We start from the raw sequence: 25,521 nt of genomic DNA, 5'->3' as shown, positions 1-25,521 counted from the left end.
CAAATTAAGTTTTTGTTGCTAATGCACAACCAAGTCCTGCAGTGGTACTTCTGAGTAAAAAAAACTCATAAAATATGTATGTGGGGTAATCAGGTTGTTAGTTATTAACTGTTGCAAATTGGCAACGCCTGCCTGGAGAGGGTTAAAAATTGTACTTTGATACAAGTTTTGTTGTGAAAGTCAAAGCCAAATAAAAACAAAAATCCTTAAATTAGATTAGTGGCCTTTTAAGTGTTTAAAATCTAGGTTGTTTTAGCTGAAAATAAAGTAATTCCATACCCACATTGAATCATTGGAAACATTTTTATTATTATTTTATTATTATTTATTTTTATTCATAAGTACTGTATGCGTTAGTCTAATTTGGTTGTATGAGATGTACATTGACTCTCTAAGTATTAAGCTATAGTGATTGCACAGCCATTAAAAATCAAATCAGCTACTAAATAATTAGCTGTTCATTCTCTGTCTCCTTGCCTTTTACTTTTTCAGAGATTTTCTGAGTTTATAGAATTGTCATTAGACTGTTTCTTTGAGATTTCTTTGGGGCTCTCTACCATCACTCCCCACATTACATCAAATTCTTGCAAGTCTAGAAAAGGAGCTGTTGGACAGAAAGATGTCAACTGAGTGGTAACTATTTTGGTTTTCCAATATATTAGTAATCTTCAGTGCCATTTATATTAATCATGCGGAAGTTTAATCATACTTTAGACCAACCTGTTTTAATTCTCGTTTGATTTCTGCTTTGGCTTGGGGAAAGTGTTTCTTTACTGATCTTTTCCTGTCTTCTGTTATTAGACTGCACTATGCTGTTGTCCTCAAAGGAATTCCAGTAGGGCTTGGTGTAGACTCCAGGAAATTCTACAGGATTTATTATGCTTATGCTGTATAAGTAAATACAAACAACAATAATTTGGTCTACATTTCTTAAAAGAGTTAGTGCGTGAAGTTGAGGGATACTGACCTCATTAAAAAGCTTCGGCTCTCTGTGGCTCTATGTTCTGCACACTTGGATGAAGAAAGGAGCTGAGCTATCATCTGATCACGACATTGTGGTGAGTTGGATCAGGTGCTGGGGGAGGATGCCAGACGGACCTGGCACACCCAGACGTATAGGGTGCATTGGGGACCCCTGGTAGAGGCCCTAGTTCAAGAAATCTGACTCCCAGTTCGACAGCATTCCGAGATTTGCGGGGGACATTGAGTCAGAATGGACAATATTTTACACCTCCATAGTTGAGGCTGCTGCAAGGAACTCGCAAGGTGGTTGGTGCCTGTTGTGGTGGTAAGGCCTGAAGAGAGCCATCAAGCTGAAGGAGGAGTCCTATCGGGGCTTGGTTTGCCATCATGTGGTGGCCTCCATCTCTCAATGGAGCAGTTCACAGCCAAGTGTGAAGTGGCGGGAACGAGAATCAGCACCTTCAAATCGGTGACCATGGTCCTCAACCTGAAAAGGGTGGAGTGCCCACTCTGTGTCAGGAACGAGTTGCTGCCCCAAGTGGAGGAGTTTCGGTATCTTAGGATCATGGTCAGGAGTGAACTGAGAGGGGAACGAGAAATTGACAGATAGATTGGAGCCTCAGCTGGAGTCATGTGGACGCTGTACCAATTTGTCATGGTGAAGAGGGAGCTGAGTAAAAGTGAAGATGTGAATTTACTGGTGGATCGACATCCGTAGCCTTGCCTATGGACCTAAGTCATAAATAGTGATTGAAAGAACGAGATTGCGAATACAAGCGCCAAAAATGAGCTTTCTCCGAAGGGTGGCTGGCCTCTCCCTTAAAGAGAGGGTGAGAAATTCAGTCATTCAAGAGGGGCTCATAGTAGAGCTGCTACTCCTTCAGATCAAAAGGAGCAAGTTAAGGTGGTTTAGGCATGTCCCTTGTGGAGGAGGCCCCGGAGCAGAGCCTGGACATGCTGGAGTTCCCCTGGATAAGCAGGAGGGGGTGGCTGGGGAGAGGAAGTCTGGGATTCTCTCTTAGGTTGCTGCCACTGTGACTTGGCTGCGGATAAGTGGAAGAAAATGGACGGGTGGGTGGATGGGTGACATAATTGTTTTCATCACATTTATGGTATTTTTTGGCAACAGTGTAATAATGTAGCTTGATTACAACTTTGTGTTTTAAAGAATATGATTGTTTCCTTTCAGGACACCAGGAGAAACGAGTCCTCCGTCACAGATGATTTGTTCAGTGAAGAATGTCACATGCAGGTCATTGCATCTCCAACATTGCATCAGTTGGGACAATGCTAAAGACTTTCATCACGCACTTACATTTGGATCACCTAAATCCATGACAGTCATTCAGGCAGTAATGCCTGGACTGGGAAACAGAAGATAACTTGGTCATCTTAAGTACGCTTTGCTTAGTTTTTTTTTTTGCTTAGTTTTTTTTTTTTTTTTTTGAGGCAACGAGTTCTTGGAACTAATTGAATTGTACAGTGTACCCATAATGAATAAGTTTGCCCAACTTAATTGTTTTAAGTAAGCTTTATTTTTGTTTAAGGCAATGAGTTTGCATAATGTTTTTAAGCTCTGGGAACTAATTAGATTTTACAGTGTGTTCAAGGAAACCGGTCTGAGCTTTATGATAGCACACATCATCTTGCTGGCAGCAGACATCAGAAGATGGGTACACTGTGGTCATAAAGGAATGGAGACGGTCAGCAGCAATACAAAGGTAGACTGTGGTGTTTAAAAAAAAATGCTCAAATGGTACTAAGGGTCCTGAAATGTAGCTAGATAATATCCCCCACACTATTACACCACAAGCAGTCTGAACTATTGAACCAAGGCAGGATGACTTTCATGCTTTTATGTTGTTTACACCAAATCCTGACAGTACTCTGAGAATTGTCCCCTAACCTCTGGTATCAACAAGATATTTTCTCCCAGAGAATTTCCGCTCATTGGAAATTTTCTCTTTTTCTAACTATTCTCGATAAACCCTACAGATGGTTGTGAGGAAACTCCCAGCAGATCAGCCATTTGTGAAATGTTCAAAGTCACTTAATGTCCCTTAAAAAAGTACCCATTCTGATGCTCTGTTTTAACTTCAGCTGGTCGCCTTAACCGTGTCTACATGCCTAAATGCAATAACATACTGTCAGCTGAATGGTTGAGTAAATATTTGTATAAATGAGCGGTTGAATAGGTATACCTAATAAAGTGGCCAGTAAACGTATGTGACGGATATCCCTTGCACTGATGAGAATCAGGGAAATTTATCACCTAAATCAGCTTTATGGTGCAGTAAAGTGGTTTTCAGCTCATTATTTCACTTTTATTGGACACTTTTTAACTCTTGGTTGAATCTTATGTCTGCCATAACCCAGTTTCAAGTTCCAACGAGCTTTTGTTTCCCAGAAAAAGGTCAAGTTAAGCCCGCACTTCACTTTATCCACCTACAAATATTGCAAACATCAGAAGAGCCATGCAGATTTAGGGACCAAAACAGATTTAGACAACACTCAGTGGTTTTCAGTTGCTGTTTTCCCATCTGAATAGAATGTAAATGTGTCCCTTGAACGCTTCATTTTCCTGACATGGGTCAAAAATGTGTTTTTTTTTAAGGAATTTCAGACCACACAGTGTCCAAATATGTGAATGTATGTGCAAATGTAAGCCTGCCAGTGATAAATCCACAGTGTGTTCACATTGCTTTTGTCCAGCGCATGCTGTGGCACATTCCTGACAGACAGACCTTGAGAAGAAATGCATGTGCGATGATAGACACAAATGAGTCAAACTGATTGCCACAAAGCTACATTTGTTAGGATAATATTTCTTTACCTGGAGAGTGCAGTGGCCACTTTTCTTGCCTATTTCATCAGTTGTTCATATATTGCAGGGTCTCACCAAATGTTAAGAACTGGCGCAAGCTGACACTTGCAGCTACTACACTTCAAGGCCAGACTGGCTTTGACTTTTTTGAAGTGTGTGGCTATCCATATACTATTGATATCATGTCTTGAGTTTTTCATTTCTGGTAGAAAATGTGGTGAAGTCTTCAGGGGAGTCCAGGGTGTTCTTGACTGTCAAAAGACCCCAGACCTCGATAAGTCCCAGTGAACTGTGCAAACCAGTGCCTGAGGGAACGAATATTTCCCAGACTCAGTCCTCCTAGAAGTAGAGTGTTTGGTCAAGTACAGTTACTCATTCTATTCCCGTACCTCCTTGCCTACACTCATTTCCTCTCTTCTTTGGTGTCTCTTTCAGTCTCTTGCTCCACTGGCAATGTGACAACTGAACAATGATTCATATGCACGGAGTGCAGACTGGAAGCTATTTCAAATGTCTTGTGAGCCTCATTGAAGTAACTCAGTACCACCCCCCCCACACCCCCCAGCTCGTAAACACACATACACCCACCTTGCTGTAGGACAGTTGCGCATTTTTGTCAGTGGTGTGAAGCCAGTAGCATATGAGGATCCAGAGAGGGAGAGAAAACTGGGATGTTTACACATCTCAGATAAATGACTGTGCTGTTTGCTTTAATAACCACACTGAACGCAGAGACACATGTAATTGCTTTGATGTTGCTCTGATGGCTAGAAATAATAGCACTCCCCATGATTATGGAGTCAGTCAGGTGCTGGAGGTATACACACCAGGCTGTGTGCACACAACTGCTGTGCGTGTAACTGTACTTGAGAATTCCCCCATCCTTCACCTCCTTTAGTTTTTGTCTGGGTTCCCACCCCAAGGGCTTGATTTAGATGAAATGTCACTTTTAATGGAAAATTTGATGGAAGCAAAACAACAACTTGGAATATTGCTTGTGTAAGAAGCAGGAAGGGAGGCAAGTGCCAGGGTGATGTCAGTGGCAGGGGTTGTTTCTCCCCTGATTGTACTCTTTAGGAATTCATTGGTTGCTTCTATGATATTAGTGTTGTAGCAAATGTAGCCCCCAGGCAGGCTGGGCAGCCCGCATACTGCTACTTTTTATAGATGAGCGTGCCAGGAGGAAATACGCTTGCAGTCCGGCCCTGCTGCGGACTCACTTTGGTCCAAGCTAAAGGGGAGTGGATGGTTGCAATAAGTGCTAGAGGAGCTCACTGTGTCTGCCTGTTGTTCTCTTCTTTTTCGTACACTTTTTGTCATAATGGTTTTCACGTCATGAATCTGTATGGGCTGAACTCACATAAGTGGGACACAAAGCTCTCTGGCATGCAGGCATTATCTCACTCGACTAACTGCAGTATACAAGCTGCAGAAAAACGTCATGTATGTCTCCCATGGAAACAGCTGCTCATCTGCATCAAACCAGTGGGTATTTCTTAATGTCATTGGTTCAGCAAATCATCAGGGCACGCCACGGGCAACTCCGGGACCTCTTTTGTAGCAACAGTTCACATATAAACCTCAAAATCAGTTGCTCAGTGTGGCCTGCCATGTAGTTTTGTGTTTCTATAGAAACTCAGGCCACACAGACTTCCCATTTGGCAGCATGGTAATTAATTTATCTCTATTGATCTCTTGTATACCTCAAGCCTTTCAGCAGGGTGGCTTGAAAGCTGAAAGCTGCATTGTTGATTGAATGCACAGTCTATCTTCAGATGCGATCACAAATCAGTCCCCATAGGGGAATAGCTGGGAGTAGGCCAGATTGTGTTCTTCCATGCTGCAGTGGTAATGATTCATTTCATCCTACAAGACACAAGTAAATGTAATTGCAGGTTTTGGTACTGGACAACAGCCTCTACTCTGCTCACAGTCATGTGGACTGATGTGGCAAAAACTCAACTGCAGGCCAGGCGCTTATGGCTCTGGATGCATATCAAGACACCAGCTTATTCCCTATATTTTGCTTCTAGTGCATTTTGACACAGAAGAGGCAAGATGCTTCAGGTTCAAATTTTTATAATAAGCTGTTCCTGCCAGCCCCCAGCAAAGCTTGACATTTGCTCAGAGCAGGGCAAATAAGGATAGAGAAAAAAAAAAACAGAATATTTGCCTAAGGATCTTCAACTCCCTTCCTGCTCCACCCCGCCTCCCAATGTCACCCTCTTTTTCATATCTTTTTTGCACTGAAACTTTTTTCTTTCCAGGTATTTTGGTTTTCTTTGGTGAGTAGGAGGGACCCCTGGCAAACAGATGAAGAGAAATGATGTTACAGACCTCTCCAAAACATCGCAGGGATGCAGAGTCCAGAGGATGTCCAGTACAGTGCAGAAAAGAGTTTGCATAACAACTACTGTATTCATTACAGACTGCGCGAACACAGAGGCAAAATCTAAAGTCGTGATCCTGCTTCATGCCTTTGGAAAAATAGAAACTTAACTTGCAGTAAACTGGATTTCAGTCTCTTTATCTCTTCTCTTATGTTTCCCATCTGAACCCAGGGGTGCGGCTTTGGGAAATAAATAGGTATCAAAGAAAGGAAAATGAGAGAGAGGCGGAGAAAGAGCTTGAGAAGAGTGATAGGGGCAGTAATACTACAAGACAACTCAACAGGAGGCAAATAAGTCGAACTAAAAGCAGCACAAGCAAGATGGAGAAGGCAAAAAAAAAGAAAAAAAAGTAATGATAGCTCACCTTCTGTCAGCCTCCGTGACAGAAATGACTTGGAAGTTTGGAGACCGGCGTTGTCATGGAAACTGATTTTTGTGCTGCTGACAGGCGGGTGTTTTTCCTGCGGATGACAATGCCCACCGATAAAGATGTCATCCTGAGAAAAATAGGTGTTGGCCATCAATGGACCTGAGTGCTGACATTGCTTTTGCTGAAGCCGTATTGTCCGGGGCTGTCCCCCCGAGGATTCTAAAGGCTGCTCGTCCATTGTGTTTGAATTTGAAGAGTGTTTCCCATGGGACCTGTTTAAGATAAGACACTACAAGTCTTCAAACATGACATGTCACAATTGTGGCAAAAAAGATACAGTTGTGCCTTTCATAATTGATGATGAATGTGAAGTTACTCACTGTTGAAGCATAAGATAAAAAAAACAGATTATTGTGAATTCAGTTAGATAACACACTCAAGGTGTAGGATTATCAAACTCAATGATGTTAGAGCAGAATTAGAGAAAAGGGTTGCTTTGTAAGCTTCCTGCCAACCCTCACACCATGAATCTACCGCAATATTCCAGCTTCTTTGTTAATGATCAGCACCAGCGATGCGCTGCATGTTGGATCACACTCTGTCCTGCTATCCTTGCACGAGTTTCTGTGCTGGAGGCAAATGTCTTGTTTATCATGTCCAGGCTGTTGTGCACGGGGGCCGCATTTTTAATTAAAAGTTGTTGTAGCTATCTCTACAACATTGGGAGGTGTGATCACTGCCTGTCACTTCAGCTCAACACAAACATGTTTATTTTTGGTCCCAGATTCATTTAATGGGCTTGTCAAAACTGATGAAAATTAGGGGAGGCAGAGGCGGCTGATAAGCCCCTGTGTTATTAGATGGGCTGGAACTGTTGTTTGTCTCCCTTCGTTTGTCCTGCGTTGATGCTCGAATGCGCGAGTACAACTAGCAAGCAAGCTGAAGAAAAAATACACGGCCCTGCACAACTGCTAATTCATTCCCAGACACAGAAAGCAAAATGATTAAAGTTTGCGTGGCTCAAACTTTAAAGAATAAATAGAGGATTTCACACTTGTGGCTACTGAAGCAGCACCGCAGTGCCTCTGTGCTGCAGTCTGCTCGATGATTTCTGAAATGTAGAGCAGCAGAGGTAAATAGACATGGGAGCAGACAAACTTTTTCTCATATTCGCTTGGGTGCTTTTTATCTTTGATGTCCCTCCCAAGCACACACACACAAAAAAGCAAAAGTCAGATCTTCCCAAAAAATTCTCAGAGGGGCGGGATAACTGCGCACCAGTTCTACACGGTGTGCATCAGAGAGAGAGATTTGTATAGAAAAAGTCGGACTTTTTGATATTTATCTGAGTGGATGGCAGTGTCACTCTGCTCTGCATGATGACAACTGTATTTCTGTGGTGGCAAAATAGTGGGCTGGTTTTTGCTGTTGTATTGGAAACGATCAGATTGCTGTTTATTGGCAGTGTACAAGACTAAACTGTGGAGATGATGGAATTTTACTGCTTTCCTGCGTCTCTCCACAGAGGGTGGTTTTATTGAAAAGCACCTCTCACTGAGGTAATGCAGACAAATGACAGCATGACGCACAAATGTAACCTTCCGCCCCCTGTGCGAGCTTTAGTTGAGGGCATAATTGCATTGTACTTTTATTGTGTTTGTTTTTCAAGTCAATTGCAATCTTATAAAAATGCAAATACTGCACATATGGAACACGTCTGAGTCACTGAGCGGTAAATAAAGGAGCAGGTACTTTGAGAACAAAAGAGAAAGGAAGAAATGAGAAGAGTGATCACTTGTCAGTGGGACAGAATCATCACAGACCTGCTGTTGGCTGCTGAATATGTCGTTCACCTAATCTGAGGAAAAACCTATGAATGGAAAAGTGAACCGAAGCAAAGCAAAAGTTAGCTGATGAGGTGGATGAACTTGTAAATCTCACTCAGTTGGACAGACTGTGGACACACTGAAAACATAAATACCATACAATACCATAAAAACAAGAGCTGCCATAAGTGCTGTATACCCAAACTTAATACTCGCACTACAGCAGAAGAAGAAAGCCACTAACATTACATTTACATTTAAAGGACATAATGTAGTCATGGAGGAATAGAAAGGAGAGGATTGAGGAATAATGCTCTTTTGTAAAAAGTTGGTATATTTATATTTGACTGGATCAGAATGTACATGTGATGGGGTCTTTCAGAGCTTTGTCCTTTAAACATTCAGTTAAGATGTTATCCGAATGAGTTCCATATAGCATCCCTGCAAGTGCACACACACACATACACACACTTGAGACAGGTGGGCAAGCCACAGAAAGTGCTAAAAAGCAAATACCCTTAAGTGCTACCTTAGTCCTTTACAAGAGGGGTTTGAAATGCGTTCTCTGTCCACTTAGTGCTTTCACTTATCTAAGTGCTCTGGTTGACCTTCCCACTGTCTCACTTTCCAGAAGCAAGTTTATTCCCCCTTCCACCCCCGCCCAACTCTTTCAGGGTTAACTGCATGCTACCATTTTCCTTGAACTCTAGCCAAAAACAGTGAGGTGTACCTAAAGCAAATCACTATAGACCTACTTGAAACCTGTAAGTGCAAAACCTCTGAATTTTGTGTTCATTCATTTTTTCCATGCTTTTCGAGAAATACAGAAATAAAATCATTACTCTTTCTATTCAATAGCATTTTACAGTTACACATATGTATTTTAGATCATTACAACAAAAACAAGATTTGAGAAATCATGAACAGTATCAGTGATTACATAGTATGAAGCTAGAGACCATTTTTTACAAGAGTACACAGGTCGATGAGAAATAGAGTGGTTAGTGCAAGTTCACAATCTTCCCACCTGTTTTTTTTTTCTCTCAAAAAAAGCTTCCACCTGTCAAAATCCTCTCACCAGTCCTCTAATGGACCAGTATACAGACCAGCTGTGGTAGTCTCCCAAGTCTGTCTGTCTGTCTGTCTGTCTGTCTGTCTGTCTGTCTGTCTGTCTGTCTGTCTGTCTGTCTGTCTAATCATAGGAGCAGGGCAAATAAGAGTAGAGTGACTTTGTCTGAGTGACTTTGACAAGAGTCAAGTTGTGTTGGCTAGACACTTTCTCAGTATACTGTGATTAGTACCTTTCAAAAACAGTCCAACAAATCATGTTTTCTTTGTCGTCTTCATTTTAAACCATGCACATCCTTTCATGGTAATGGTGAAAGGATGGGCAATGTGTTTACTCCAAACTTAACAAAATCTCGGTCCAATGACAAATCTGTGTTGAGCTGGAAAAACCAGTATAATCCTTATACGCCCCATGTAATAACCTTTAGGGCTTGCTTCTAAAGGTTGTCCCTGAACACCTTTTGAGGTATTGTGGAAGCCAGAACTTTTTTTAACAGCACAATACAGCAGGGGGATTCAGTGTGGCTGATCTCTGTGAACACCTGCCAAAGTACTCAAAACCACCTTTCTTGGAAGTTTCCACTTAGTAGGTAACTTCAAGACTTTATCCTGCCCAATAAATCCTTGGAATCAGGAGCCTAGTCATTGGTCAGGACAGAGTTGTTTTCAAACGTGGCTGCTATTTTTATGCCAGCTACAGACCTGTAACATTTTTCACTACACCTTGCACTCAGCCATCACACAATAAAACTAAACACAATTAAACTAAATTAAAAATCAACCATTTGTTGTGATTTCTGCTACAGTACAACTGGGCCCATATCTTGATGACACACACGCGGGCAGACTCACACTGTAAAATCAAAGCCAGCCCCACTCTTACAATTGGCAACGACCCTGGATTCCAATATAAGAAATGTCTTAAATCATTATCTCCTTGCAGTAAACAACTTGCACATTTTGTTCTCTCTCAAGAGCAAAGATTCTTTACAGCCATAAAGAGACTGAACTCACTTCTTTAAACTGTCCATTGCAGTGCTTAATGTTTTGCTAAATAGGTGCGAGACAAAGCCAAACAACCTGTTTCAGATCCACTCTAGCAGCACTTTGAAAGAGCAGTGTGTACATGTCGGCACGCATCTCGTAATGTATTGTGCAGCTCCTTCAGCAGACTTGTAATAGAGCTCTAACAGACCCAGGGGAGATTGTTAAAATAGTGCGGCAGGTTAGCTAACGCTAGCAGTGAAGTATTCCCATGTGGGGATCATCAAAAACACACCTAAGGGATTGATGGCAGTCTTTAGCTGCCTCCCAGTAGTCACACATTGGACAGATATAACTGCGAGGATGAGTCCTAGGTGGATGTGAAATACTTCACAGTGCCTGCCAGCTGCTGGTTGTCAATAGAAAGCAGAGGATATGATGGATATGTGAGGTGGGTTGGTTGCTTGGTGAGTGGAAGGCAGTGTTGGCTTAATGGTTAAATGGGGTTTCAGGGAAATGAGTTTGGGGCAAGAAAGAAGTGATAAGCTTTAAAAAAAAAAATGGAAAAAGACTGCTCGGCTGCTGCAGAGGTGTAATTTCTGTCTTATCTCTCATCATAACAGTTGAGGATCTATATTATATATACATTTCTCAATATGTAGAGCATGTGATTACAATGTAAGAGGGAGAAGTGATGGGGGGGGGAAAGCAGAAAGGTTGTCTGCATCTGCCTTTTTACCCTTTCATCAACTTCCTCACAGACTCTGTGGATCTACAAGGTGTAACTAAGCACCTTCTTATCCTCCCCAGCTCCAACTCTTGATCTCCCCAGGCCCTCGGCCATCCTTCACTGGTCTTAATGACACCCGTTTATTTAATTCAGGTTACTTGGAAATTAGATTAGTGTCGATAGAGGAGGACAATGAGACGTAGAGTGGAGCCAGAGAAAATGAGAGGGAGAAAGAGTGTCTTTGCACTTCCCTGCTTCTTCAGCTCCAAGTGCGTGTGTCTGTATTTTACAACATGTTTAATGCCATTGCACCCAGTTGCTTGTCATTGTGTCACTGACTCCGTCCTTACTACAAGAGGTCCGTAGAGGTTTCAGGAAAATGGCAATAAAGATGATGCTGATGAAAATCAGTAATGATTATGATGATGATGATGACAGGCTGTTGATGTTGATGCTTGGTAATTAGATGGCATCAGGAAATGTGGCTGATTGCTTCTTCAGTGCTGCTTCTTACTTCATTATGTTTGCGGCTCTTCCATTGGTCTCCACCAAACAGCAGCGTCAGACTCTGCGGGCTCGTGGAAACACTGAGTCAGCAGTGTGTGCTTGTGTGCGAGCTCTGCTCGCCTCTGTGTGAGCGCAGTCAATTGCCCTCCAGCTCTGACACAGTTCACTGAGAGGAAGCTGTGACAAGAGACTTTGTTTCAGACATATGCTCAGTGTGCCACTGTGAAAAGGGAAAGCATGCATACACACGTGGAGTGATTATTGTGTTCTGAATTGGCAAATATTTGCATTAAAACACAGAGATATACATAAATGCACACACTCAGCTAAATGCAAATTGTATGTGATAAACATACACACACTCTCCCAGCAGAGATACAAGCCGGCTACAGAAGAGCACTTGGCTGCCTAAAGCCCCTGAAGCGCATGTCAACTCCTCCCATCATCCCACATTGGGGCTTTGCATATTAACTAAACATCTGGCTGTGTCAGCACCAGTTCATCACAGCAGGGACCCCTGCGCCCACTCCCCCTTCTTTTGCCTCTGTGTCTGCGTCTGCCGAGGAAATAGAGAAAACCGTGCAAAGCGCAATGTGATTCACCGTAGCCCAGTGTGTATGAGTGAGCATCAGACATGCATATTCATTTGGATTAATTATCAGGCAGAAGTTGAAATGGCTTGCTTTGACTGGACAAATATGAACAGTTTGGATGTCAAAAATAAATGCAAGCCAGCGTGCACCCACAAATGCCAAACGTCCTCACACAGGAGATGTTTACATGCTGAAATGAAACCACCCACTGGGCTACAGCAATTAATGGGCTGCTAGCAGTGCATTAACATTAAGGTTGAGTCACCCCATTTAATGCATTTATCCACCAGGGGAAAGTGGTTTATTGTTAGCTGAAGAATGTACAAATACCTTTGATACAAACCTGATCCATTTTATATTTAGGATGTAACAACACGCAGCATCCATTAATGCATGCACTCTGCACTACAAGACTCATCTGGCTTCTGAGGTTGATTGCTGGCCAGGTGGGAAATATCACCAAGGCTAAACAGGGCATAAGTTTCATTAAAGCTAAGACATTGCCAAACATGTTCTATTTTATGCTAAGCATTTGTAAAGGAGGAATGTTTGTTTCATTTTGTTAGTACTCCTACTGTGGATGTACTTTTTTTTTTTTTTTTTTACTTTTTCAGTTTCTTTTTTTAATGAAATATTTTTTAATTATTTCTAACACTAACCTTGTTAAAATGCACCCTGTTTACTCAGTTCTTGTTCCATATTTATACTGATACTCCTGGAGTATCACCGCATGACATACATACATATTTGTTTACGTTATCCTGGGTTATGGTGCAACCCCTCGTTTACATCATACTGTACAGAGCCAATAGCAGAGCATGCTAAACCCAAGCTTTCCACATGCATGGATTAATGGCACATACACTCACCTCATTATTCGTAACTTTTGCCATGTTTGAGGTATGAGGAGGAGGAATGTAGTAGTCGAGCTCGTGACAGGCACTTCTGATCTGGCACACTTAGATTCTGGCATCTCTATAGAAATACTCTGTCTCTCTGGAGCTTTTTATTGTAGACGATATGGTAGAAAAGATTAGTGCAGATACATTAGTTGGCAATGACGCGTAAAGTGTGTTACAGGTTGCGATCTCACTCAGACCTGGTGCTTGTCAGTTCACTAAGTTATTGTCAATGTATCCCCAGTGCAGCTTTGTAGTTTTGAGTTCAGCGCACGTAACCAATGGTTATCTTTGAAGAAAAGAGGCCTTTAGTGATTACAGTATATTGGCAGTTGGGTGTGTGAAACAGCAGTCTCCTGAAGTGCCCCATTACCTCTGATTTAAAATGTGTACAGAGCAACAGGCCAAGCAATACAGTCCCTCCTCTGACAATACCAATAGCATTCTGCTCACGGACAGGAGGGCAGCAGAGAGAGAGAGAGAGGCAGATCATGAGAGAGAAAAGAGGACTTATTCAAAAGCAGACTCAAATTTTCTACCATTAATAACATTTTGGGATTAATGCATTTTTTTTAAATATCTGGATGTGGTCAGTGGATCAGTAAAAATAGTTCTTAGGAGTGCTGCATTAGATCCAGTACAGAGAAAAAAATACTACTTCAATTGAAAACCTTTTTTTCTATGTTCTATTTGTTGAATGCAAGTGAACAACACTAATCCTTAACATTCATGCTTTCTTATTTTAACTGAAAGAGTGCAGTCACACCTGGTGACAGCACTATACGTTTAGTTTAGAGTCAAAAGAAAAAGTAACTCTCTTGGTTGTCCCAGACTTATTAATCATCCCATCTCCTGCAGCCGTACATACAGATTTATTGCCAGTCTGCAAAATACATGTTGTCACCAAAGCCCCGAGAGCTTTAGTAAGCTTGATTCACAAACAATAGCGCTCAGCAAACATTCTGCTAATCTGTGACATCAGGCTGAACTATCAGCATTTGTGTTTTTTGATAAACCACAGGGAGTCATGACTCATTACACACACTCACACCTTCAAAAAGTTGTCACCTCTGTTTTAAATTTGAGCATTTCTTGCTTTTTCATTACAAGTTTTATAAAAGTATAATTTTATAAAACTTATAGTTGTATAAAGACTTCTATAAGTAAAATTTACAGGTGAAAAATTAAACATTTTATTCAATTTTTTAATTTAACTGCCCGTTGCACTACTTTCATTAAAGAAATGTTTACAGACCTAACCAACAAAGGTTGACTGTCATAGCTTATCTATGTCTTCACCCATTCTCGATCCAAAGGGAATCTGTATATGGGGCAAATACGTCAACTATTAAACGATAGAGTAGGGGATAGTGTGTCTTGGGTTGAGTATTTTAACCAGTTGCTTCAACTACTTCCTTTCCACCATGTAACCACATCAGTTATTTCAATCCACTGTTTGCTTTTCTGTTCATATGGAGTGTAGCCAGCGATGCTCAGCGAGCCTGGTTGTGCTTGATGGTGCATTTTTGCTTCAATTGGTGAAACGAGTTTGCTGTTTCCATCTCTAGTGGGAACAATTTTCTTGCATATTTTACAAAATATTGTGTTTGTGTTAGAGGTTGTTGGAGTAGCTTACTTTTTATGAAAACATTATTGTAGGCTGAAATGTGGCTCTCACTCTCAGACATGCCAGGGCTTGCCTTATTGTTGTCCAGTAGGGGAGCTAGATGTGAAGCATTGCTGTATCATTGATATGACAAGATGACACTTCCATTTCACATAAAAATTCACATAAAAATGGGTATTATCATGGACGACATGATATTGTCAAACTATGGCTGTGTGGCAGGATTCAAATGCAGGACTGGGGGAGACAGAACATAAACTCAAAGGGCAGCTTTAATGCTGAACTGTACAAAAGGTAGCTGATCAGGAGCAAACAATTCAAAAACTTGGAATCTCTGGGGAAACATGGAACAAGGAAACACACAACCCTGAGGGAATATGTGACAAAGTAATACAATGTAGCAAGGAGAGAGGAAACAGGTGGGAACACAGCTGAGGGAAACAAATATAAAGACTCGAGAGGAAGTTACACTAAACACAAGACAATCACGAAAGCAAAACAGGAAGAGAAACACAACTGAATAGGGAGACAAGATTAACTTCACAAAACTAAACAGTGGAACAAGAAAGACAAAAATACAGATAGCTATACCACCAGTAAAGCTATCGGTATGGAGTTAGCTGTGTTTCCTTTCTAGGATGTTTCTAGAATGTTATGTTTGTTTCTTTGACCGTGCCCACCCTGACGTTTCCTACCTTCAAAGATAAATAAAATAATCAGTTGTTGTGAAACTGCAAATTTGAAGGTGGCATTGGTCCTTCCTTGGGAGCAGGGAGGGGGGAGTCATTTTTGTTGTGTTACGCCTGGTTTCCCCTAGGCCTGGGGGGGTAACACCAGACTGATGGACACAACAAAAATGAGACTTGGACACTTGGAGCTAACACCATCTGAAGCAAAAGACTACAAATACAACTGAGCTTGAACATGAACCACTTCTCAAAGCAATAGTAATCAACAACCCACAGAAACCCAAAGATACATTATATGATAACCCTGTGAAAAGTCATTTTTGCTCTACAAGAAGTTTGCCAAAAGTGCTTCAATCTTTAAACCCTGACATAAAGCATTATGACCTGAAAAGCTGATAGAGCAAACATGTTAGCAAATGGTCGCTTACGTGTTCAACAGACAGACCCACATTAGCATTTGTTTGATATCATCAAGTGTTTCCTATTAGCTAACTTTCCTTGTCTGTGTATTAGGCGGGTAGCCCCATTATTAGAGCAGTTTTGCTGAAAACAGCTGCCGAAATGATGCTCAAGAGTGGTGACAGTGCATCAAAGCAAGAACGTTGGAGGGCATACAGCCAGATGCGAGACTATTAAGGGACAGAGCAGAGTCAGGTAATGATTCCCTGTGTGCTGGTCGCTATAAAGGACTCCTTGACTATTACACATACTCATTTGATTCATAGTTGAAATTATTGATTGGTGCTGCTTACAATACCCTTGGCTGTCAAGGATACTTTAATACTAATCTCTGTCAACAGCCACACACATCCAGCGAAGCAAGAGTTTTGCACAGCTTCTCTAAATCCGCGTTGATTTATTATAAACATTTTCTCATTATTTTGAGAACAAACGAGAGAAGAATCACAAACAAACACGTACGAAGACTTACCCTTTCTTGTGTAACCACCTGTGTGGAGACAAGCTGCTGGCCATTACCGGGGATAAGTATCTGCTGGCAGGAGTTTAATGGTGAATTGCAGTGAATGTAATATAACCCTATATATCTGTTAGTTTACAATAAAACCTCTTTAGGTGGTAGCAATGCTTTATGCGCTGCACTGAGAGTTGAAAATACAGCTACCGTCTCCACAAAGGCCCTATTACCACAAAATGTTAATGCTCCATGTCGTTGTGCTTCCATTCAGTCACTTCAGTACAATAATTAATCAAAATAAACATACAGTGCTTGACAATAAGGCTTTTATATTCAGCACTAATCAGACAACTCATTAGGCATTAATGAGCCGACTCTGCCTGCTCTTGTCGTGTTTGGGGGAACTTTGGCGCATGGGGAGAAGTGTTTGAGTGTGTGTTTGTGTGTTAACTTGCTGATACACATTAGCACACATGCTCCCGCATGTACACACATAAAGACGCGCGCACACATCCAGCACTCCTGTAGTCCCACTCCAATTATGGCAGCATCTCACCCGGGAAGAAGCCCACTTACGCAGCATTCACTTTATGAATAATTGATTGTTTGTGCCAGTGTTATATTTGTAAATACACGTTTGCACTCTGATTAATAGTTTTCTAGACATATTCATTTGTTGAATTTGATTAGACTCTTAAATGTATTATTTATTAGCTGCAATTGCTCTCCGGTTATTAGTCATCACAAGGGCAACAAGAAGATTTGGCATAAGGATGCATCTGCATGCAAACAGATATGCTTGCATCCATTCACAGTCACTCATATAGAAGGTGGAAGGATGTCTGTGTATGCATGTGTGTGTGTGTGATTTGACACATTGAGATGCTGTGAACCCGATGACTGCCTTTAAGCATGTCGTTGCATCTTTTTTAAGGCTTACAGCCGTGCTTTTTGTAACTCTAAACATAAAAGGTAATTAACCTGTCGTCGTCATTCTTTTAGACTGATCAGTGTACCTGAGAATTAAAGCCATTTTTTCCACAGAAAAAACATCGCACATGCTAACCTTAAAAACAAAACTTTTGCAGACCAGTGCGGAGAGGTTATCAAACAGGCAATGCCAGTGTAATTTGATTTCTTTTTTTTTTTGTGCGGCTTCAAAATATTTTCTTTATGTCGCTGATAAAGGGAATGTGTAACTCTGACCTTTCGGGTGAGTTTTTGTAATATGTGGGAGTTTGTATTATCGCTTGCTTTGATGAATTCTTTTCACGGCCGCAGTGAGATTCATAAAGAGCTAGGTCAAATGTGTTGCATGAGTTAAAAAAACACAAAAAAAACGTAGAAATGCAGAAAAGAATACAGGCAGAGCAATGTGTTAGTGACATATTTGAATTTATTTGCTGGAGGGCAAATGTGACACAGCACAAGATCGTCACTGTGAACGAACGCATATGCACCGTGCTGCTGCTGTATTTCTGTTTTTGAAATCAAAAAAGAGCCCTGGTAGAAAAATAGTCTTTTCCTGGTATTTATTTACCATTTAGTCAGTGCCTAACTACTGGCATTTAACAAAGGACATAAAAAATTTAAAACCATGCTGGCATGTCTAAATTACAACATTTAGCGCATCAGCTTAGCTAGACACAGCCTTCAGGCAGTGTACGTTCGAGCTATTGGAGATAAGAAAAACAAAGAACTTATTTTAGATTGTGAACGTGACTCCAAGTATTTTTCAGTCCATACTACAAATTACTTTATATTCTCTATTAAGATGGTCTATATTTAATTGCTAACAAGTGACAAAAGAAGACAACATGAATCAATCTGTCGCAATCACACAAGGTGAAACTCATATATAGTTTTCATTTTGCTGTTGGGTTGCTGTGAATAACATGGTGCTAGTATACAAGGTAGTGTGCACAGAACCAGTTACAGTAGATGCACAATCTAAGCAGGTTGTAAAGTACTGTTGAAATCTTACTAATAATGCGCATGCGTATTTTTTTCTTGATAGAATAGGCGCAGGTGTTAGTTGAAAGGGAGGCTCTGTTCTCTCCAAGCACGGTGACATTTCAGCATCCTGAAACTTATTCTGGAATTCAGCCAAAATGATTGTTTTGCACTGTGAGATACTGAGCTGTTGTTGGAAAAGTCCTACACAAAAGACACCTAGGTATTAAATTCTGCCAAGTGTTTTGAGCTAATCTGCCCGGCTATGATACTCTTCTCAGGGCAAACTTGTTGCAAACATGGTTGATTAACATCTTCCCGACCAACAATTAACTGTTGCATTATTGAAATGCACAGTTTGGCGATCTCAGCAATCTGGCGTTCTCAGCTTCAGTCTGTAAAGCGATCGAGTGAGAACAGTTGTGTAGTTTTGCGGAGCCGCGAATGGAATGCATGCTGAAGTCTCCAGGAAGAAATCGTTGCCGTTGTACTTTTGCTGAAAACCTTGAAACCTGTTGCAAAGAGGTTGTGGGCAAATCCCCAACAGCACAGTGGGGCAGGTTGTCTCACAAAACTGACAGACACGGTGCATCATTGTGACTGTACACGTGTGTGTACGCCAGTGTGTATTACTCTGCTCCTAGGGAGTGCTAGCAGGCCAACTGAAGACGGAAGGAAAAGCAGCACTGCTCTGCACCATATGCCAAATATGAGACTGCCTGCCAATTTGTGGGGGATACTGGCAAGTGCTAGCAAGGCTGAATTCTTGACAGAGGGAGATGAATAATTGAACATGTGCGAAGCGAAGTTCTGTTGGGATGGAGTAGGGTGCCTTTATACATGGAGAAAGGGAATGGAGACAGTCAGACCGTCTACAAGCAAAGCTCTCATTTAGATATTGATGTGGTTTTTTTTCTTCTTTTTTTGTAAACATGTCAAAAAGTTGCAGAGATTTTAGATGGACTTGAATGGATTTATGGAGAGATGTGAAAGAGGAAAAAAGCACAGCTCATTGGCATCTGTGTATTGTGATCATATAAAGCAAAACCAAAGCTAACATGTTAGTGTTACAGTCTCACTGAAAACACACAAAAATACATACATTTAAACCACACGAGAAATCCTTGTAACTTCATCAGTGTGTTTCGTGTTTTAATAATTTAGCAGACACACTACTGCCGAACAGCTCCAAGTATATTCAGCAGTTGAACAAACCTATAGGCTGTCATACTTTCCAGACCTCATTCCTTGTAAATTACTAGTGGAGTGAAGGACCAGAAGAAAATATTTTATCTCATATGCTTAAGCTGTATACATTACAGCTTTGTACATCATTTCAAGGTTTCGTGTTAAAAATGGGAACACATTGCAATAAATTGTACTTTGGAAGACATTAAATAACAGCTGCATTCAACAGCTGGTTTAGACTAAGTGTGAAAAATGCATCCTGGCAGGTTTCAAGAGGTGATTACATTTAGGATGTGAGCCCTGTACCGTATGTTGTGTCCTACTGTTTAATATGGCGCCATCATTATAGGAAGTATGTTGTCCGGGCATTTTTGTTTTTTGCACAGGGGGAGGTTCACATTTGATTTCAAATGATCCTTTAGGGTGAAAACATAGATCTACCTTAGGCTTTTGTAATAAAGGCCTTTAGGCTGGTCCATGCATTTTTGATTAAGGGAAAAATATGTATTCTCTAACGGGTTGATGAATGGTTAATGAAGGTTGCTGTAAAAGTTGCGCCTTGTCTCTGAAACCAACATCTTTCCAAAAGCTGCAACTTTTACTGTTAAGTGTTCTCCCATTCTTGTTTGGTCACCTTCTTTCTTTTTATTCTTTGTATAGATAGATGGATAGATAATATTAGTCATTGTGTGTGAGATGTCCTTAACCAGTTGTGTCTCAGAATATTCAGCTTTAAGGCTCTCCAAATTAAAATTGTAAGCCAGGAATGCAAATTTGAGCTTTGGCGATCAAATCTCACTAAGAAACCCCGCTTGAGGACACCAGGAGGGGAGACAACTGTGAGGAAAAACAACGGGAGACTCCATGGCTGTTTCTAGTCTATCTGTCACCAGGTGCCAGCGTCTGAATAAACATTGCCCACAATGACATTGCGTAAATGTGTGTAATGTGAATATTCAGTGTTCTGTAATTTCCCTGTGTTTCATTGAGTGAACACAAGAACAACATAAACATCACAACAAGCATTTGAAGATAATGATGAATCCCACTGCTTGAGGCAATGACAAGAGATATAAGAAAGAAAACAAACTGTATTCTGGGTAAATGGTGCCGCCTGGATAATAGACAGAGACAAATGTGAGAGACTACGCAGTTGTGACAGCAAATTTTCTCCAATAGTAGCCTTACGTTCTGTATATGTCACTGTCCGGCTATTGCCTGTGACTTTCCATTAATCCTGAGAAATTGATCTGTTTTGTTCTCTTGTTTAACGGTGACTTTGCAATGCCACTTTTACTGAAACCTATTATGTTCTAATCATCGTCTCCTCTCTCTTTTCCCCATGCCCTTTTTCTTCCCTCTCTTTCTCTCTTGCTGACAGATACCACCCTGTCCAGTGAACGTGGTAAGTACTGCAGCCGCACGCTCCCGTGATTTTGAGCCATCTGTGCGTGGACTCCGCCAACGACAGAGCAGTGGCTGTTTGCGTTAATGTGGAAGGAACCATTCTCAGATTTTAGTCTCAGTGGGGGAGCGACGAGCCATAAACATCATTTGCATCACTGGGAAGCTATTCTCCATCACATTGCATGTCACAGCAAATGTTGAAACGAGGAGAGAAACATCAAGAGAAAGCAATTATGAAAGCAGCATCCTCAGACCCATGTGGCCTATCACACTTTGAATTTTGCATATTTTCCCTGCATGTATTTTGCTTCGACCTACTTAGTCAATTTACCCCCTTTTGACTCCAATAGTACTCAATAAGGAGCCAGTAAGGAGCATCTTTTTTGCTTTGCGTCCTTCCAGCTATAGTGGAACTCATCTCCATGTAGGTGAAATAGAAGTGGATAGAAGTCCCCGCTGTGCCATTATTAATGTCTTCCTGTAAAATGTCTTGCCTCTTTATCAAATTGGCTGAATGTCTGAGTCTATCTGCAGTACTAGCTTTGGTTATATTTCATATAAATATATGTGTGTGTGTGTGTGTGTGTGTGTGCTTTCTGGCATTATATCCAGTTTTGGGTCACCTGTGTCGGCCACTTGTCTTCTCTAACATTGCTTTCTATGCTCATTAGATGTTCCCGCTGTACATGTATGAGTACAGCGCTAATACAAGAAGTCATCATGTCGCATTTGCTCTCCAGCGTATCGTTTATAACTTGAAAATGTTGAGCCAAAGCCGTGCAGTGACATCACGCGATATAGATACAACTACTGTGTCTGGTCTTTGAAACATCAAAGTGGCAGGAGGGAAGAGAACTTGCAAAGTTGTGGTTTTGATCAAGCACTTTAGGTTTATTTTTGTGTGCCTGGTTAACCTCTATTTGCTGGTGGAGGAGACGATGATATGAAGCACAGAGAAGATTGTGTGATCAATTTTTCATTGCCAAGCTAGCAACCGTGCGGTGCTTTTTTTTTTTTTTTCTTCCCCCAATCCAGTTAGGCCTGAACAAAGAGCGGGGAATAAGAAGTCACAATGGGCAAAGATTTGTATTCGTTCTGAGCGTAATCCTTGATGCTGACCTCATCTCTGCCTCTCTTAACCGCCCTGCCGCTTTTACATTAAAACAAACGCACAGGTTCTCTCCTCTTCTGCACCTACACTTTTCTTTTCTGTACTGCTGAGTGGACGCATAATGTGAATGATAGTTCACAATGAAACACCCCCAAAAATAATAAGTAAAAGGGAAGTAATGAATGGATTCCAAAGCAGCTGAGAGAGTGAGAGAGGAAGCAGTCTTAAGGCAAGGTCTGTGTGCCCTTGGAACCTTTATGAAGTGCAGTCAGCAGAAAGCCAGCCAGCAGATTGCTTATCACTCAGCAAAGAATACATCATTCAAACCATTCAGTTGTGGTTTTCATATAGGTGTGATTTTGGATGAACACAAACACGCAACATGTAACTGCAATGCGAAGTCATACTTGAGCTCCATCCTTGTGCCTACCTGTGCTTAACAAGCTCGCTCTGTGTCGCTAGCAGGGGTGGGGCATGTTTTTAGTCATCTGATAGGCCTCCTCAACATCAAGTGCCTGCTCGCACATCCTCTTCTAACTTAATTGGCTGTACCTGAGGCGGGAGGGCAAGGTGTAATTGTGATAAGAGAAAACGCTGTGCTCGGCTGGTTTTAGTGCCCTTATCTATAATCTCCAGATTGATTATGGTTTTTCTGCCAGCCGTGCAAATTGTTCATCCCAATAAACTGCACTGGAAGCCACCTTAACTCTGTCATGTCCAGAGCAAGACACATTTGTTTAAGTTTAGAATATATATTAATCTGGAACTTTCAAGTAATTTCTTTTAGTTGTGTGTGTGTGGGGATTTTTTTTTTTCAGGTATCAGGATTAAAAATATTACGTGAATCTGTTTTTCTTGGCCAAATACACAAGGCTATATTTCCCTGTTCGCCTTAAGAAATCAATGTTTTTCTTTTCTAAGGAGTTCAAATTAAATTTAAATTGAGAAGACTTGATTGTCTTTTTAAACAGAAAGCAGCGTATTATTTTCCCTGTTTTGTTAAAGGATCAAAACAAAATCCAGATATAACTGAGTATGTGGACTTTAACTTTGCTGATTAGTGGATTTCTTTTCCCATGGGACAGAGCCAGGCTACCTTTCAACCCATGTTTTCTGCAAAAAAGTTTCTTGTTAATTTAAAAAACTCCATATTTTTATTCTTGGTTTCTGCAGATCATCCAGTTTACAAAATCAGACATTAGACATCAGCGACATTGGCCTAAAGACCCATCCATAAGCCGCTAACCAGTTGGTAAGGAAAAATGTGTATTCCACAAACACTTGGAGAGTGGAGACTAAAGATGTCACCTCTTGAACTGATAGCAAAAGAGTGCTGCACCAAAAACCTCCTTGTGACTGCTATTGCTTGCTAGCAGATTTCCCTGGTTACCTGTAGCTTTCATGGAAGACATCGGCTTGTCTGCAAACACTTGTTAATTAAATAATTAAGTAAAATTTGACAGCAGCCATCTTTAAAGTTGAAGTCGTGCCTTGCTACTTAAACCAACACGTTTCTGACTTACTAGTTGGTGAGTCTTTGCATCATCAATCCAGACTAGGGGCGATAAGGGAAACCTGTGGGTGACCAAAACAATCACAAGAGGTTTTCGCTACAGCACTTTATACCTCATTGTGGTCAATTTCACATTTTGGGGAATGTACGCGTTTTCCCCTAGCAGCCGGTGATACCAGGGAGTCCCTGATCAGTCTCTAGGCCGACATGAATGGTGCTTTAGCAACTGATTTCAAAATGACTGCCAGTGTCCACCAGCAACCACTCAAAACCAGTCAGCGGATACTTATTTTTCCCCTAGTGACTGGTGGTTGCCAGCCCGCCGCTAAGCTTGCGTGACTGGAGCCTTAGCAGATTTCAAAGAATAATTTCAAATTTGCTTCAAGCCAACCATTTTCTGATTGTCTGTCTCTAACAAGTCTGCCTTTTTAAAACCTTCCCTTATTTGGAAGTATGAAATGTGTATATCTTGCTTCTGTAGCATGCTTACTGTTCTTAAATTGTCTTCTAAAATACAGGTGAAGTTAAACTGGTATGTTACCTTTATTAATGTTTGTTTTAAAGCAGGTGAACAGTCTTTAAAGTCTTCACGTTTGATGTGATCGAACCAAAAAGCAGAGAAAACCAAAGTGAAAAACATGGGTGGAAGAGCAGTTTATCACAGAGATCACTATCATCTTTTCAGCTAACCCTTGGGAAACAAGCAAGCCTAATTAATTCCCAAAGTTAAACTACAGTTTCTTCCTTTTTTTTAAATGAAAAGTCACTACATATGTATCTGATGTGCCTATTGAAGTCCTTTGTGTGTAGTTTCCATCTCTCCCTCATCCTTTTTCACTGGTTTTGAGTGGTGGTTGGGGCTGAAAGAGCACCTAATGGGCTGCGAAATGTCTCCAAAGCTAGAGCAACAACAGGAGCTAATGTCTCAAAGCTCTTCTGAAACATCACAAACAGTGAAGAACCCTGACAGTGCAGAGAAGAAAGGGGGGCATCCCTGGTTTCCTCTAATGTGTCAGAGAGGCCATTTTTGCCACCCTAATTGTAGTGAAGCTTTCTAGTGGCTTTGGCGAAATGGCGTAATTACCTACTGGAAAGGATTGGACTCCACTGTTGGCTGCACATTGTAGTGTCTCTTTTTGCCATGAAATGCAAGATCCCAGTTGTGGCTGCTCTGACATTTGCTAGTTCAATCTTGCAACTGTGTTTAGTAGGCGAAATTCAAGACTCTGTTACCGACAGGCCGCTGTGAAATCCTACAGTGTGCTATTTTACTGAGACAGGCTGATTTACCTGCACGTAACCTGAGAGCCACTGCTTTGTAACCTAAGGGATGCAGTTTCACAACTTTCCTTATTTGCGTTAATTGGAACATGTGTTTATTTAAATGGAAGCATATTTAATGACATGCCGAGCTTGTACGGGTTTTATTGTATAAAAGATGTGATGTTAGAAAAGACCTTGATGCGTTATCCTAAGTAATAAATGCCTGTATCGAGGAGAAGCTTGGTTGAATGCAATTCTTGATCATTCACAAGTATTTTCTCTTAAATGTGGTGAAGCGTGCAGCCCCTTCTGCTTCTCTTCCCCCCTCAGTACCAATTAAAGCTGTTTTTCTGCAGCAGATCTTGAGCTGATGAAGACAGCCACTAAGAGCTCTTGAAGTAAAGTCACACAGGGCCTGTATGGCAGATGGTTTGTGCAAGAGTATGTGCAAAGAGAGAAAGCAGCAGAGAAGGAAACAAACAAGCATAAAAATGGCAGCCTGTCTCCATCGAGAATTTCCTATTTTCTACCCAATTTAAGACATAGCATTTCCAAATTTTCAAACTTTTCCTCAAAACTGCTGTCAGACCTGCAGGAGTCCAGGGAAAACATAAGATCCCGTTCTATGGAGAATTGTTGCACGCCATCTTCTAAAAACTATCGAGACAACTCAAGTATTTCTCAGTTGAAAAAAAAAAAA

At 41.2% G+C, this 25,521-nt stretch overlaps 1 protein-coding gene across 3 annotated transcripts in view; it reads left to right on the top strand.

Moving 5' to 3' along the window:
* Nucleotides 1-25,521, top strand: part of cdh4 (cadherin 4, type 1, R-cadherin (retinal)) — a 212,901-nt gene that overhangs the window by 63,919 nt on the left and 123,461 nt on the right. For 2 of the 3 annotated variants that reach the window (XM_063474657.1, XM_063474656.1), the window contains exon 3: nucleotides 20,909-20,932. The exons of the other annotated variant lie outside the window; for it this stretch is intronic. In XM_063474657.1, coding sequence (XP_063330727.1) covers nucleotides 20,909-20,932 — 24 coding nt within the window. The remainder of the gene's footprint in view (nucleotides 1-20,908; nucleotides 20,933-25,521) is intronic. 3 annotated transcript variants of the gene reach the window in all.

This window comes from Pelmatolapia mariae, linkage group LG5, assembly GCF_036321145.2.
Source record: "Pelmatolapia mariae isolate MD_Pm_ZW linkage group LG5, Pm_UMD_F_2, whole genome shotgun sequence".
Lineage (NCBI taxonomy): Eukaryota > Metazoa > Chordata > Actinopteri > Cichliformes > Cichlidae > Pelmatolapia > Pelmatolapia mariae.
Note: the sequence above shows the minus strand (reverse complement) of the source record. Positions and strands in the feature narration are given on the sequence as shown.